The sequence below is a fragment of the Cebus imitator genome, unplaced genomic scaffold (genome assembly GCF_001604975.1).
Source record: "Cebus imitator isolate Cc_AM_T3 unplaced genomic scaffold, Cebus_imitator-1.0 Scaffold59, whole genome shotgun sequence".
Taxonomy (NCBI): domain Eukaryota; kingdom Metazoa; phylum Chordata; class Mammalia; order Primates; family Cebidae; genus Cebus; species Cebus imitator.
The window spans coordinates 7,160,486-7,177,015 of record NW_016107374.1 but is presented as its reverse complement, the minus strand read 5'-3'; the positions used below and the strand labels follow the sequence as shown (position 1 = coordinate 7,177,015).

The 16,530-nt window shown below is 39.5% G+C and overlaps 1 protein-coding gene across 1 annotated transcript in view; it reads left to right on the top strand.

The window, feature by feature from the left end:
* TAOK3 (TAO kinase 3) overlaps nucleotides 1-16,530 on the top strand; it is a 209,808-nt gene that overhangs the window by 144,066 nt on the left and 49,212 nt on the right. The window contains exons 12-13 of the mRNA XM_037738923.1: nucleotides 8,875-9,042; nucleotides 11,185-11,391. Of these exons, the coding sequence (XP_037594851.1) occupies nucleotides 8,875-9,042; nucleotides 11,185-11,391 (375 nt within the window). The remainder of the gene's footprint in view (nucleotides 1-8,874; nucleotides 9,043-11,184; nucleotides 11,392-16,530) is intronic.

Sequence of the window (16,530 nt, the reverse complement as noted above, 5' to 3'; positions counted from 1 at the left end):
AACAAGAGCGAAACTCCGTCCCAAAAAAAAAAAAAAAGAATACAGTAGCGCACAGTAAAAAACATAGTCCCTGCCTTTGTGAAACTTAGAAGAAGTAGTAAGAAAATAAATAAATAGGCTGGGTGCAGTGGCTCATGCCTATAATCCCAGCACTTTGGGAGGCTGAGGCAAGTGGATCACGAGGTCAGGAGTTCGAGACCATCCTGGCCAACATGGTGAAACCCCGTCTCTACTAAAAATACAAAAATTAGCCAGGCATGGTGGCAGATGCCTGTAATCCCAGCTACTCTCAAGGCTGAGGCAGGAGAATCGCTTGAACCCGGGAGGTGGAGGTTGCAGTGAGCCAAGATCACGGCACAGCACTCCAGCCTAGGTGACAGAGCGAGACTCCATCTCAAAAAAAAAAAAGAAAGAAATATATGTTATAGTGCCAGTTGATGGTAAGTATTGTGCAGAAAAATAAATAGACAAGCATCAAGATTGACAGGTGCTGCTGTTTTAGGTAAGGAGAAGGCCATTCAAGGTGACGTTTAAGCAGATCCCTGAAGAGTGGGGGCCATGAAACTGATCTTTGTTGAACAGTAAATCATGTCCCTGGTGAAGTCCCTGAAAGGTTCATACAAACAGACTGAAAAGTTTGTTTTGGGGTGGAAAAAACAGCTGGCTCCAGACCTACCTCTTCAGGAACAGTCAAAGACAGAAAACAATAGAACAATGTTTGCTGCGTTCTCAGGGAAAGAAAACATAAGCCAAGAATTGTGAGCCAGCCAAGGTATTCTTAAATTATAAAGGCAGCTGACATCTTCAAGCCCCACAAATTTAGGCAATGCAGCCTTTCGGAGCTTTCCTTTTAAAAATTGCTCAGTACAGAATCCAGCCAATCTAGAGATGAAGCAAAAAGAAGAAAAAGAGGGAGAAAGGCAGGCAGGAAGAATGAATGAGGGACTGGACAAACTGGTAAAAGGGCTGGAGGTAAACACTGAATTTAAAGACCCCCCCACAAAAAAAATATTTATTTATTTTGCATGGCTAAAGAAGCTGTATGTTCTTCATTTGGAATAGGTCATACAAATTTCCAAAAGGAAAAATATAGTAGAAGATAGAACTATACTATAAAAATACAGTAGAAGGTAGAACATGACCACGGTGCCTCATACCTGTAATCCCAGCACTTTGGGAGGCCGAGGCAGGCAGATCACTTGAGCCTAAGTATTTAAGACCAGCCTGGACAACATGATGAAACCCCCATCTCTACAAAAAAATACAAAAGTTAGCCAGGTGCAGTGGCATGCGCCTGTAGTCCCAGCTAGTTGAGAGGCTGAGGCAGGAGAATCGCTTGAGCCTGAGAGGCAGAGGTTGCAGTGAGCTGAGATCCTGCCATTGCACTCCAGCCTGGGTGACTGGGGTGAAACTGTCTCAAAAAAAAAAAAAAAAAAAGAAGAAGAAAAAGAAGATATTACGCCTGTAATCCAGCCTGGCCAACATGGGGAAACTCCATTTCTACTAAAAATACAAATATTAGTCAGGTATGGTGGTTCACACCTGTAGTCCCAGCTACTTGGGAGGCTGAGCAGGAGAATTGCTTGAACCTGGGAGGTTGCAGTGAGCCAAGATCATCCTCCTGCACTCCAGCCTGTGCAACAGAGCGAGACTCCATCTCAAAAATAAGAAGAAAAGGTAGAACATGAAAAATAAATCTCCTTTCCATTCTGGGCACCTCACTAGCAACCACTGCACCTATTTTGTGCCTCTCCTTCTAGAGATATTTTATGCACATAAAAGTAAATATTGTTTTTATTTTTGTACAAATGGCAGCAAACCATAAAAGCCATTCCACCCTGATTTTTCTTTTCACTTTACAGTATGCTTAGGATATTGTTTTGTATTACTACATGCGAAGCTACCTCATTCTTTTTAATGGCTCCATAATATTCTCAGATGGACCATAATTTGTTTAACCAACCCATTTAGGATGTTTCCAATCTTTTGCCATTACAGACTGTGCCGCAGTGAATATCCTTGTGTATACGTCATTTTGTACCTGTATAAAACTATCTAAAGAATAAATTCCTAGAAGTGGAATTGCTCATCAATGTGGATTTTAAATTGAGATATATATTGCCCGTTTGTCCTTCAAAACAGTTGTACCAATTTATAGTCCCACTGTGAAAATATGAAGACTGATACTTTTTGAACTTTGTTAGTCAAATCAGTGAAAACTTTTCTCACTATAGTTTTAATTAGTATTTCTCATTATGGGAGATGTTGAACATCTCTCTCATATGTTGAAAAGCCATTTCTATTTCCTTTTTAATTTATAGTAGATCTTGGATTTTATTTTTTCCTGTTTCCATTTTGACATTCTTTATGCTGGTGGGAAGAGTTATGCAAAAATTTGTTATAAGGAGTAAGATAAAAAATCTACCCTTTTTCCCCCTAGTTAAGCTATCTAGCTATTCCCAAATATTTTTCAATAATCCATCTTTTCCACACAGTTTTGCCCTGACAATAAAACATTACTTTTACATTTAATCCATTTAAATAAAGAACTGAAGTGAAATTATCAAAATGGTTAAAGGACAGATGTAAATATTATAAACATTTGCAATGTAAAAATAATGTAATTAGAAAAATCTAGGAACGGGAAAAACATATGCATACTAATTTCCTTATCTTTCAGAGTAGATAATAATATTGCTTAAAATATATAGACAAAAGAACTAAAGTAACTTCAGTCTTGTAAAGACTTTAATAATTTTTTTTAGCTTTAGAGGATCTTTTAGGAACAGATAACTCTTTTGGTGAAGAAATTACAACTAAAATTAAGCAATTGTTTTATTTTTATTTTTCTGTGTGTGACAGAGTCTCGCTTTGTTGCCCAGGCTGGAGTGCAGTGGTATGATCTTGGCTCACTGCAACCTCTGCCTCCCAGGTTCAAGCAATTCTCTTGCCTCAGCCTCCTGACCAGCTGGGATTATAGACACACGCCATCATGTCTGGCTAGTTTTTCTATTTTTAGTAGACACAGAGTTTTACCCTGTTGGCCAGGCTGGTCTCAAACTCCTGACCTCAAGTAATCAACCCGCTGGACCTCCCAAAGTGCTGGGATTACAGGCATGAGCCATCACGCCCAGCCTATGCAATCGTTTTAATTCAGTCTTTTCTAATTTTGTTAAATTCAAGTATACCTTAATTCAATTGCTTATACTTAAAATTAGCTTGTATAATAAGATTCCCATGTAAAATGATTTCTAGATATTCATTGTTCTGAGAGAAAGAGAGAAAGAGAGAGGCATGTCTAAAATGATATTGTGTAACCTAACAATATTTATGTATTTATTTTGAGATGGTAGAATTTGGGGTGATTTTCTTTTTTTATGCATTTTTCTGTGTTGTTTGAATGTTGAAAGTAAATGTATTTTTGAGAACAATAAAATTGTTCTTTTAAAAGAGTCTGAGGACATTCCAGTTGTAAGGGTTTGGAGAACAGTGGGCTTTGAAAAATGACAAGGAGATGGAATTGCAGGCAGAGAGAACATGGAGATGTGAAGGCAAAGGCATAGATATGTAAAAGGTATTCTTGGGTTTAGAATTACCTAGAATGTACTATTGCATAGGAAGGAGGAGTAGCAATGACCAGATTTAATCCTAGACATACAAGCAGGAACCTGGCTGTAAAAAGCTACACTTTAAGAGACAGTGAGACATTAAGATGTTGAGTGTATCTGTTTGTAAAAGGCTTAAACAGGTAAGAGTTTATCTCATGTAATAGGAAGTCTAGGACACTGTAAAAGAGGTGGAGTAAGCAGTACAAAGCTCTAAGCAGTTCCACAATGTCATCATTGACTCAAGCTATTTTTTTTTGTTTTTGAGATGGAGTCTCGCCCTGTCGCCAGGCTAGAGTGCAATGGCATGATCTCGACTCACTGCAACCTCCGCAGGGTTCAAGCAATTCTCTGCCTCAGCCTTCCGAGGAGCTGGGATTACAGGCGCCCACCACCACGCCTGGCTAATTTTTTTGTATTGTTAGTAGAGATGGGGTTTCACCATCTTGGCCAGGCTGGTCTTGAACTCCTGAACTTGTGATCCACCTATCTCAGCCTCCAAAAGTGCTGGAATTACAGGCCTGAGCCACCGTGCCCAGCCCCCAACCCAAGCTCGCTCTTTCTACTTCACCATCCTTAGCATGTAGCTTATATCGTCTTTGTCATAAAATGGCTGCCACATTGCCAAGACTCATTTATTCCAGCCAGGAAGAAGGGGAGAGAACGGAGGGTAAAACACCTTCTCCTCCTGTGTCTTGCTTTTTATTCTGGGAATAAAGCCTTCCTCAAGAACTTCTGCCTACCTCTCATTGGCCAGAACTTAGTCACTTTGTGATTTGTAACCACAAAGAAGGTTTGGGCTCAATTCCTTTACTCTCCAGTGCTTAAAGTAAGGCAAAAAAGGCCGGGCACAGTGGCTGATTACACCTGTAATCCCAGCACTTTGGGAGGCGGAGGCGGGCAGATCACGAGGTCAGGAGATCAAGACCAGCCTGACCAACACAGTGAAACCCCATCTCTACTAAAAATACAAAAATTAACCAGGCATGGTGGCGTATGCCTGTAGTCCCAGCTACCCAGGAGGCTGAGGCAGGAGAATAACTTGAACCCAGGAGGTGGAGGTTGCAGTGAGCCAAGATTGCATCACTACACTCTAGCTTTGGCAACAGAGACTTAATAAAAGAAGAAAAAAGTTGGGGCTGAAAGTGGTGGCTCATGCCTGTAATCCCAGCACTTTGGAAGGCCAAGGTGGGTGGATCACCTAAGGTCAGGCGTTCAAGACCAGCCTGTCCAACATAGTGAAACACTGTCTCTACTAAAAATACAAAAAGTAGCCAGGTGTGGTGGCACACACCTGTAATCCCAGCTACTGGGGAGGCTGAGGTTGCCCCTACTGGGGAGGCTGAGGTTGACGCTTGAACCTAGGAGGCAGAGGTTGTAGCAAGCCAAGATTGCGCCACTGCACTCCAGCCTAGGTGATAGGGTGAGATTCCATCTCAAAAAAAAAAAAAAAAATTTTAAGTTGGAATGGGGGATTAGTGGCACATAGTATCTGTTGCAGTGAATGATGAATGACATGATCATACCTGTATTTTAGAAAGATAATTATGGTAGTAGGACACAAGAAAATACCACCACCACCACCACCACCACCCCACCCCTGCAGAAAAAAAATTTTAAAGCCTGAGTTGCAGCCATAGCTCTTCCACTAATTAGCTGTTGAAATTACCTGACTTCTCAGGGCCTAGGTTTCCTCACTTTGAAAAAGAAAAAAAAAAAATTTTTTTTTTTTTTGAGTCTTTCTGTGTCACCCAGGCTGGAGTGCAGTGGCCTGATCTTGGCTCACTGCAACACCCACCTCCCAGGCTCAAGTGATTCTCATGCCTCAGCCTCCCACGTACCTGGAACTACAGGCAGGCATTACCACACCTGGCTAATTTTGGTATTTTTATTTTTATTTATTTATTTATTTTAAAAAACAGAGTCTCATTCTGTCACCTAGGCTGGAGTGCAGTGGCGCAATCTCAGCTCACTACTGCCTCCACCTCCCAAGTTCAAGCACTTGTCCTGCCTCAGCCTCCTAAGTAGCTGGGACTACAGTCACACGCCAACACGCCCAGCGAATTTTTGTAATTTTAGTAGAGACGGAGTTTCACCATGTTGGCCAGGCTGGTCGTGAACTCCTGGCCTCAAATGATTCACCTACCTTGGCCTTGCCAAATACTGGGATTACAGGCGAGAGCCACTGCACCCAGCCCCTAATTTTGGTATTTTTAATAGAGACGGGGTTTCGACGTGTTGGCCAGGCAGCTCTTGAATTCCTAGCCTCAGGTGATCTGTCCAGTTGGCCTCCAAAAGTGCTGGGATTACAGGCATGAGCTACCATGCTCGGCCTTGAAACAGAAAATTTTCTTAGAAGCATTCCCATTTCAGAATTCTACGATGTTAAGTCATAGCTTTAAGTTTACTAAAAACCAATTAGCTCTTGTATAATTGTAAGCACTGGGGGAGGAAAATTATGTACTTTCTTCCTTTCTTTCTCATCCTTGACATGTGCAGGCTACACTTGCTTCTGGTAATGGTGCTTTTTATTCAGAAAGGACTCTTTGCCTAGGAAGAGGTATTTTATAAAAGCCATAGCAAAAACCACAGTTCCTCTAACAGCAGAGTCAGAATACAGAACCACAAGACATATAGATTGTTTTCTCACAAGAGCCCTATTATTTTTTATCTGTTTAAATTATAAAGAAATTAAATTCATTTCATCAGCTAAGGCCTACTACATTATATCTCATTTTCCCAATGTCTTCAAATTATAATTTTACATAAGTAAATTTTCCACATAACTGAACTTTTTCCTTAAAAAAAAAGTTTCCTCCTTTCACTTTTTTCCCCCCTTTCTGTCACTCATGCTGGAGTGCTGTAGCGCAGTCTCAGCTCACTGCACCCTCAGGCTCCCAGGTTCAAGTGATTCTCCTGCTTCAGCCTCCCAAGTAGCTGGGATTACAGGCATGCACCACAATGCCCAGCTAATTTTTTGTATTTTTAGTAGAAATGGGGTTTCACCGTGTTGGCCAGGCTGGTCTCGAACTTCTGACCTCAATGATCTGCCTGCCTCGGCCTCCAAAAGGGCTGGGATTATAGGCATGAGCCACCACCCCCAGTCCAAGGTCACTTCTTGAGGGCTCAGAGACACTGTTTTATGAACTCTTATTATATAAAAGGGGCTATGTATAAGGGGCAAAATAGCCCACAAGCCTCTGTTTTATTATAATTTGTTTGGTTGACAGGTCTGTTAGTCATGAAATTGCTCTCTTTCTCTACTCTCAGGCTGTCAGACAACTTACAAGAGATACTTCCTTTTACAACGGGTGGTAACCCTACCTCTCCCAGTTCTCAGCCCTTTACTTCTCCACTCTTGTTCTCTCTCTAACCTGCTATGGGCTGAGAAACCAGGAAACCAGATTATGTAACAATCATTAATAATATTGAAAGTGAGGGATGTTTATATCAAGAATTTATGGACTTTAGGGCAGTTATTTTCACTCTCCTCAGAGACCCTTTTTCTTATTGGGAAAATGGAGTTGCCAGAATTTTGACCTCTGGATGAATTAAAAAGCTGGCATATTTTCAGGCATATACTATGTAACCATAGAAATAGAAAACAAAATATTCACAAGTCTGTTTCTCAAGGGATAGTGTATATGGGGGGTGAGGATTGAGGAAAGCTATAATAAGAACAGACTAAAGTGTGGTGCAGTGGCTCACGTCTATAATCCCAGCACTTTGGGAGGTTGAGGTAGGTGGATCACTTGAGGTCAGGAGTTTAAGACCAGCCTGGGCAACATGGTGAAACCTCGTCTCTACTAAAAATACAAAAATTAGCCACGCATGGTAGTGCATGCCTGAAATCCCAGCTACTCGGGAGGCTGAGTCAGGAGAATCGCTTGAACCCAGGAGGCAGAGTTTGCAGTGAGCCAAGATCACACCACTGCACTCCAGCCTAGGTGACACAGCAAGACTCCATCTCAAGAAAAAAAAAAAAGAATAGACTATACTCTGCCTTGCTTTTGTTTATTATATAGTTTCAGATTTAAAATGTGCAAGCCTACCTGCTGCTTCTTAAAGTTCTAGTGATTTTGTATTACTTCTGTGATAAGTAAACCTCAAGAATTCTCATATGAAAAGATACTCAGCATTCACTAATTATTAGGGAAATGGAAATCAAAACCACAATGGGTTATCACCTCCCACCTGTTTGAATGGCTATTATCAAAAAAGGTCAGAGATAAGTGACAAGGGAATAGAGAAAAGGGAATCCTTATACACTGTTGGTGGAAATGTAGATTGGTGTTGCCATTGTGGAAAACAATACGGAGTTTCTTCAGAAACCTAAAAAAATATATGTTATTAGTTCCCATAATCCCACTGCTGGTTATATACCTGAAGAAAATGAAGTCAGCACCTCACAAAAATATCTGTGCCCCTATGTTCATCACAGCATTATTCACAATAGTCAAAATAAGGAAACAGCCTACGTGTTCATCAGTGGATGAAAGGATAAAAGAAATTATGGTATATGTGATATATATACTTAAGACTGAATAATATATGTTATTTATGTATAATATTTATTATATATATATAGTCTTAAAAAAGAAGGAAGTCCTGCCATTTGCAGCAATACAGGTGAACCCAGAAGACATTATGCTAAGTGAGATAAACCAGACACAGACAGAAAAATAATATACAGTCTCACTTATATGTGGAAACTAAACAAAAGAATAAAACACAGAACAAAAGGTGGTTGAAAGGGATGGGGAATGGAAAGATAAAGGTCAGATGGTACAAAGTTTCAGTTCTGTGGGATAAATAAATGTAGAGATCCAGTGTACAGAATGGGGATTATGGTTGGTAATATTGTATTATATCTGGGAAATTTGCTAAGACTAAAGATTTTTGGTACTTTTGCCACCAAAAAGTAACTATGTGAGATAATGGATATGTTAATTTGCTTAACTGTAGAAATCATTTCACTATATATATATATATGTATCAAAACATCTTGCCATATACTTTAAATGTGTACAATTTTTAAAAAGAATTCTCACATCCACAAAATGGGGCTTAAGGAAGAAGAAAAAAGCATGGTTATCTCTTTTTGAGATTTATGAAATATGGAAGGATACATGACATGAAAATCATATTTTGTTATTTCTGTAAAATCCATAGAACTATTTTATGATTCTCTATTTCCTTTTATATCTGTACCTTGCACCTAAGGATGTTTCTTCATTATCAGTTTATTTTTTTCTCCTCCCTCAATCAGCATGACTTTGTTCGACGAGACCGGCCACTACGTGTCCTCATTGACCTCATACAGAGGACAAAAGATGCTGTTCGTGAGCTAGATAACCTACAGTACCGAAAAATGAAAAAAATACTTTTCCAAGAGACACGAAATGGACCCTTGAATGAGTCACAGGAGGATGAGGAAGTAGGTTCAATTTATTTTAGCAGGGACTTATAGAATGCCCACTATGTGAAAAAGTCCTGGACTGGGCACTGTGAAAAACTTTTGAGGATAAAAAGTAATTGATGCTGTCTGCCTTAAGAGACATGAAGCGTTGTACAAGAGACATTCATAAAATAACACTTATATAAGGCAGAATATGAAAAGTGCTACAGAGGTGTAGCCCCATTGCAGGAGTCCATCGTGGGGAGAAAATAAGTCTACTGGTGGGGATTAGTGAAGGTTACATGGAGGACATGATGTGGGTGGTTCCTGACAAATGGGCATAGTAAGATATTCTAGACTCAGAAAGGTGTTGTGCTTTAGGAAGATTATCCTGGCAACAGAGTGTAATATGGATTTGAATGGGCAACATCCTGGCTAATCATCCATGCAAAAGGTAATAAGGGCAGTGTCGATGCAAATGGGGAAAAAGGGAATACTTTTGAGAAACATTATAGGGACAGGTTTGATAATCCATGGCTTCTCATTGATTGACAGTGACAGATGAGGAGGAATTTAAGGTGACTCTGAACATTTGAGCCTGGGTGGCTAGGAATACGTCAATACCAAGAACAGAGAAAAAGAATCAGGGAGAGTAGGTTTAGGATAATTTCACTTTGGTGCCTTTTGAGTTTAAGGTCCTGGTATTATATATTCTTACCATAGTATACAGATGGAAGTTTTCAATTAGAGAATCCTTGATGACCTTAGTACAAGCAGTTGTACAGGACTAGGTAGAATGAATAGTAGATTACTAGGTTTGTATAATTCATGGGAGTTGATTAGGTGGAGACAGCAAAAAAAGTAATTATTTTAAGATTCAGAAATTGGGTTAAGAAGGAAAAGTAAGAGAAGGCAGCATGTAGAGAAGTCCATAACTATGAGGCAGGCTTCTTCATCTTTCAATGCAGTAGAGATGGAGCCAGGGCAGAGTCAGATGCACTGAAGATAGAAGAAAGAGATAGCGTTAAAGAAGCAGGATTTCAGAACAGAGACAGAATAGGAACAAGAGTATTAGTGGAAGAATTAGCCTTGAATAAGAGAAAGAACTCTTCTTCCTCTAAAGTGAAATACAAAGGAAGAAAAGAATGAAGAATGAATGCATTTTAGCTTTTTCATAGAAACTAAAATAAACATACAAATATTTTATCAATAATTCTAAAAACAAAGCTCAGAAAGTTGCACTGAACTATAAAATTTCTTGATTGCATATATAGAAATGATCCCCTTTAATTTGGAAAATAAATCTGTTAAAAATATAACGTATTATCCACCATTTAATGTTACTCAGTAATTTTTTATATTGCCATGGCTAAGTAAGAGTTTATTAAAGTTATATGTGTACAGTATGGTTGTTTGAGAATAGGGTTTATTTGTAGCTAAATTGATTTAATTATATTATTCAATCTTATATCAAAAGATATCCCACTGTGGTAGATAAATTATATGTTCTGGTTATTTTACCACTTTTCAAATAGTAGTCTTTGGGCCAGTAGTGATGAATACCAGTATTATTTAACAAATATATTTAATAAGATTACAGAGATAAGCATGATAGAATTGCTTGAGGGAGGCAGAATTTAATTACCTGTCGAAGACAGTAGAATTAATATTCCTGCTTAGATATGAAGTTACTCAATAATGACTTGCAGAGGGAGCATGTTACTTGTCAAATCTCTGAAAACTCTTTCCACTTTACTTTTTCAAGTGACCACTGCTGTATTTGCAGATATCCTAGAGCTCACCTCTTTAGTGGCCAGCAGTCTTCCTCTAGCTCCTTGATGTTCCAGAAGATCACTTACAAACCTGGCTTGATTTTGCTTACTGAATAGCAATATGATAATATGATGGTAGTGTATGACAGGGGAAAGCCCTGGGATGGCAGCATTTGGAGCCTTATGACCCTTGTCCAGAACAGCCCCTGGGGAAGGCATAGGAAGCGAATTTGAGATGTCTGAAGATGGTGAGGGAGTAGTGGAGCCAGTACATTGAAAAAGTTCATCTTTGCAGATTGGCAAAAAAGTAATTTCACACTGCAAAATTGAGTGTGCTTGATACTTTAGTCAATGGATTGGCTCTTTGTCTCCAGTCTCTTTTTCTAAGCTCAGTGCCCCATTTTTATAGGACAGTGAACATGGAACCAACCTGATGAGGGAAATGGACAGCCTGGGCAGCAACCATTCCATTCCAAGCATGTCTGTGAGCACGGGCAGCCAGAGCAGCAGTGTGAACAGCATGCAGGAGGTCACGGACGAGAGCAGCTCTGAACTTGTCATGATGCACGATGACGAAAGCACAATAAATTCCAGCTCCTCTGTTGTGCCCAAGAAGGTAGGTTTCACGATACCCTCCACAAAGCTGGGCTTTGTCAATCCTAGTGAGTCCAGTTCAAGTCACTTAGCTTCCAGATGTTCCCGTTACCTTTTTGTAACTACAGAGTGGGACTAGACTCAGCACATGACAGTTTTCTTACGGTCAAAAAGTAACAAAGAATTACAGAGGCTACATCTGTGCCTATTTCTTCATCTCTCTGATGTCCTTCATCATCAATAAGTAAGTTGAAGAATTTGCTAAGTCCTTCTCTAAACCAATAACCTTAATACTGTAGACCTTCAAGCCTTCCTGAGCATAACATGTTGGTTGTTCCCTTTTAGAAGTATTCTCTTAGCCAGGCGAGGTGGCTCATGCCTGTAATCCCAGCATTTTGGGAGGCCAAGGTGGGCAGATCATGAGGTCAGGAGTTCGAGACCAGCCTGACCAACATGGTGAAAGCCCATCTCTACTAAAAATGCAAAAAATAAAATTAGCCAGGCATGGTGGTGCATGCCTGTAATCCCAGCTACTTGGGAGGCTGAGGCAGGAGAATTGCTTGAACCAGAGATGTAGAAGTTGCAGTGAGCCTATGTCACACCACTGCTCTCCAGCCCAGGTGACAAGAGCGAAACTCACGCTCAAAAAAAAAGTATGTTTCTTAATCTTTATTCCCAGCATACTATTTGTTTTAGAACCTATTTCTACTCTTTTCTACCATTTCTTGGATTGATTATTTATAGTTCTTCTAAGGCTAGCTCTCTACCAGCTTAAATATTTTTTTATTTTTTATCATGACGCACAATGACAAAAGCATCATGATAGGGTCTCCTTCTGTCACCCAGGCTGGAGTGCAGTGGTATGATCATAGTGCATTATAACCTCAAACTCCTGGCTCAAGCCGTTCTCCCCGCTCAGCCTCTCAACTAAGTAGGACTACTGGTGTGTGCCTCCATACCTGACTAGTTTTTAAAATTTTTTTGTAGAGATGGGAGTCTCACTATGTTGAAGCTGGTCTTGAACTCCTGGCCTCGAACAGTACTTTCACCTTGGCTTCCCATACCTGGGGTTACAGGCATTAGCCACCATAGCCAACCTTAAATTCTGACTTTTGAATTAATTATTCTGTTTTTTATTTTTGTATTCTCTTCCAATTAAAGATCCTCATTTCATACAAGGCTATGATGATTCATAAGTGGAAATACATTATGATTAAATATATGTAAGGAATGTATGTACTTGTTTTAATGAGTGGCAGTGATCACATTCTAACTCCAGTAAGAGAGCACATTTAAGAATTGTTTTCACTCCTGTCTGTTGTACTTTTTTCTTAGAAGAAAAAGGAGAAGAGGATAGGTAGGAAAAAATATATTGGTGCTTGGTCATGAATAGTAGGGGATACATGTTTATTTTCTGGAACCAGTTAACTTATTTATTCAACAAATACGTTGGAGGTGGGAGGGGCTCTACTACGTGCCAGGAAATATGGTAGACCCTGCAGATACAGAGGAAATGAAGCAGACATTGTACCTGCATGGAGCTTATTATCTGCAGGGGAGATTAAGCAAGTAAACACAGAAATAACTATATATAATATGTAATTATGAAACTTGTACCCAGGTGTGATGGCTCACACCTGTAATCCAGCCCTTTGGGAGGCCAAGGCAGGTAGATCACTTGAGGTCAGGAGTTTGAGATCAGCCTGGCCAACATGGCAAAACCCTGTCTCTACTAAAAATACAAAAAATAGCCAGGCATGGTGGCATGCACATGTAATCCCAGCTGCTCAGGAGGCTGAGGCAAGAGAATTGCTTGAACCCAGGAGGTGGAGGTTGCAATGAGCTGAGATTGCGCCATTGCACTCCAGCCTGGGTGACAGAGCGAGACTCCGTCTCGAAAAACAAAAAAGAAAGAAACTTGCTTTGGGTACGAGGAGGACTTGCTCTAGCAAGGAATAAGGAAAGCCTACCTGATGGGGTGACATTTAAGGAGAAATTTCAAAAACAAATTGAAGCTAGCCAGCTGGGGTAAGAGATGGGGATGAGTCAGAAAGCAACAAGTACAAGAGCACTGAGACAGAGAGAGATTTGTATGTTCAAGGAAAAGGGGAAGGCCATAGGAGCTATGGCTGGTGTGCTATGTGGACAATGCATCTGGACCAGAGAGACAGCAAAGGACCCAGATTATCAGGAAGCCATGGGAACAATTTGAGGAAAATAGAGATATCAGACAGATGCAGAAATCTACCAAGAGATCAGCATTGCTGGCTGGTATCCTTTCAACATGGGCAAGTGATCATATATTTGAAGAGTAAAAAATATTTTGCTGGGCTGTCTTTTCAGAGGGAGCAATTATGAGTGCTGACAGGTCTGGCACTTTCCTTTCTTTTACCCCTGGGACTGTATGGGTATAGGGAACAAAAGAAGAGTAATTCAGTTGTATCCTTGCTCCAGGACTTTTCAGATAGGCACCCAGAATTAGAAGAAAGATACTACTGGCATAACCAACAAGAAAGAAAACCCTGGTCTATAACTCACTGGGATTTTAATTTTATTTTTGGCATGCTGTCATAGACCTACCTTGTGATAATCTGAGTGTTTCAATACATTTCTCTCCCTGATGTGATGACTTAGGAAGAATAGATAAAATTTATATTCTGAAGTAGAAGATAATTGTATTTGATCCACCAAAAATATATAGGTCAGGAAGAATACTTAAATTCTTAAGTTATATAATATGTTTCTATTTTATTATGAAATATATAGAGGAAACATGATGGAAGAAAATCAAAACACATTTGCAAATAAACTTTGGATGAATTACCTTTAAAATGTAAGTGAGTTCAAAAAACAGAATATATAGGCCGGGCGCGGTGGCTCAAGCCTGTAATCCCAGCACTTTGGGAGGCCGAGGTGGGTGGATCATGAGGTCAAGAGATCAAGACCATCCTGGTCAACATGGTGAAACCCCGTCTCTACTAAAAATCCCAAAAATTTAGCTGGGCATGGTGGCGTGTGCCTGTAGTCCCAGCTACTCAGGAGGCTGAGGCAGGAGAATTGCCTGAACCCAGGAGGCGGAGGTTGCGGTGAGCCGAGATCGCGCCATTGCACTCCAGCCTGGTTAACAAGAGCGAAACTCCGTCTCAAAAAAATAATAATAATATATATGAAAACTTAATGTTAAATATGGTATCTTTTCATGAAATCCATTTAGTTCTTATACCTGAGCTTTAAAATATGTTATCTTTAAAAACAATAGAAATAAAAATTATCCACAAAGTTTATATTGGGTGATTTACTCAAATTTCTAATACTTTTTCACTTGGGAACATAAATAGCATTTTTAACTCTCAATAGAAAATTTTGTATCTTAAACTTAGGAATAAGGAAACTAATTTATAGTTCTATCTGCCTGTTAGTTTTATATTACTTTGGGCAAGTAACACACCCAATACCTAGAATAGTGCCTGGCACAGCATAGACACTCAGTAAACAACTGTGGAATGAATGAATAGATCAACAAAACCAAAACAAGGCAGGGAATAAAGTAATTACCAGATATTAAATATCATACTCTACTGGTTCATTGAATATAATGGATTAAAAGGGTTCAATAATCTTAGCTATCTTTACAATTTGAGAAAGCTAAATGAACAGTTAAATGAGTACCCAACACAATAAGAACATGCGTAATAAATACCAAAATATATGAATATGGGTGAAAGAAACTTTTGTCCCTTGATTATTATAATCAAGCAGACATATCTTTTCTTTTTTTTAATTTTTTGAGATAGAGTCTCACTCTGTTGCCCAGGCTGGAGTACAGTGGCACAGTCTCTGCTCACAGGCAGACATATCTTAAATTAGTCAAATTGATTTCACTAATCAAATAGTCAAAACAGATCTGAAACCAATTACCATTTTAGATCGGAAGTAAGTTTGCTTTTTCAAAGAAGAAACTTAAAAAAGTAAAATTAAGTTCATGAGTAGCTAGTGAGAACATGACTTGCAATTAACAGCTCTCCATCTGAAATAAATATGCCCGGATTTTAGCAGGACAGTTGCACCACAGATCAAGCCCCCAAAATGTAAAGTGAAACACTGAAAATTTTCCTTTGACATCAGAATTCCAGGTTATTTTCTCTCCAGTCCTTGCCTCTGCTCTGGTCTTTCCCAGGCCCTGAGGGGATCCTAATTCAATCTTCTTTTTGAGCAAGAATGATTTGATAAGGCTAAAAGCATGCTGACAAAATAAACTTTAGGTACTTATTTTTCCCCTGGCTAGTGTGTCACACTACTTTTTTCAGGAACAAGAACAGCACTACATCTCTAGACTGGTAGTTCTTCAGGAGCCCCTTTTTTCACCTACCACCTAGCACAGTGTCTGTTACATAGTAAGTACTCAATAAATGTCCTGTGAACTAAATTGAAGATGACCCTTTATAGGACACGACTCCACACCTGAGTTCTTGATTATTTGCAAGTGACTCCGGTGCAAATTTTTAATCCAGATTGTTTCTTTGTTGTCACCTAGCCTGCTTCTGAGCCTCCATCCTACTCCTTAAAATAATTGTGTATACAGCAGTAGCAAACAGATTTTAACATTATCCTAAGCAATGAAGTCTAACTTTTAAATTTGTTAATCAAAAGGTGTATTTTATTAAAGTGTAAAATTAATTCCCTGTGCCTGTTGCTGCCTTCTATTAGTATAGATTATAAGACTTTAATATCCTAAAACCATTGTTCTTGAATCAGTGTTATTTTAGGTATGCTTACTGAACTCCGTCATAAGGATCCCTTTCTAGGGACTATTTACATAAAAAAATTTTTTTTCATTTTTTTTAAATGGGTCAACACTTCATTCTATAAAATAGAATAAGTGTTTCAGAAACTGTTGTTTAAAAAAGTCATTTTACCAGCCAGGCATGGTGGCTCACACCTGTAATCTCAGCACTTTGGGGAGGCCAAGGTAGGTGGATCACGAGGTAGTGACCAGGTGCAATGGCTCACGCCTGTAATCCCAGCTCTCTGGGGGACCAAGGTGGGCGGATCACAAAGTCAGGAGTTCAAGACCAGCCTGGCCAACATGGTGAAACCCCGTCTCTACTAAAAATACAAAACTTAGCTGGGCATGGTGGCATGCACATGTAATCCCAGCTGC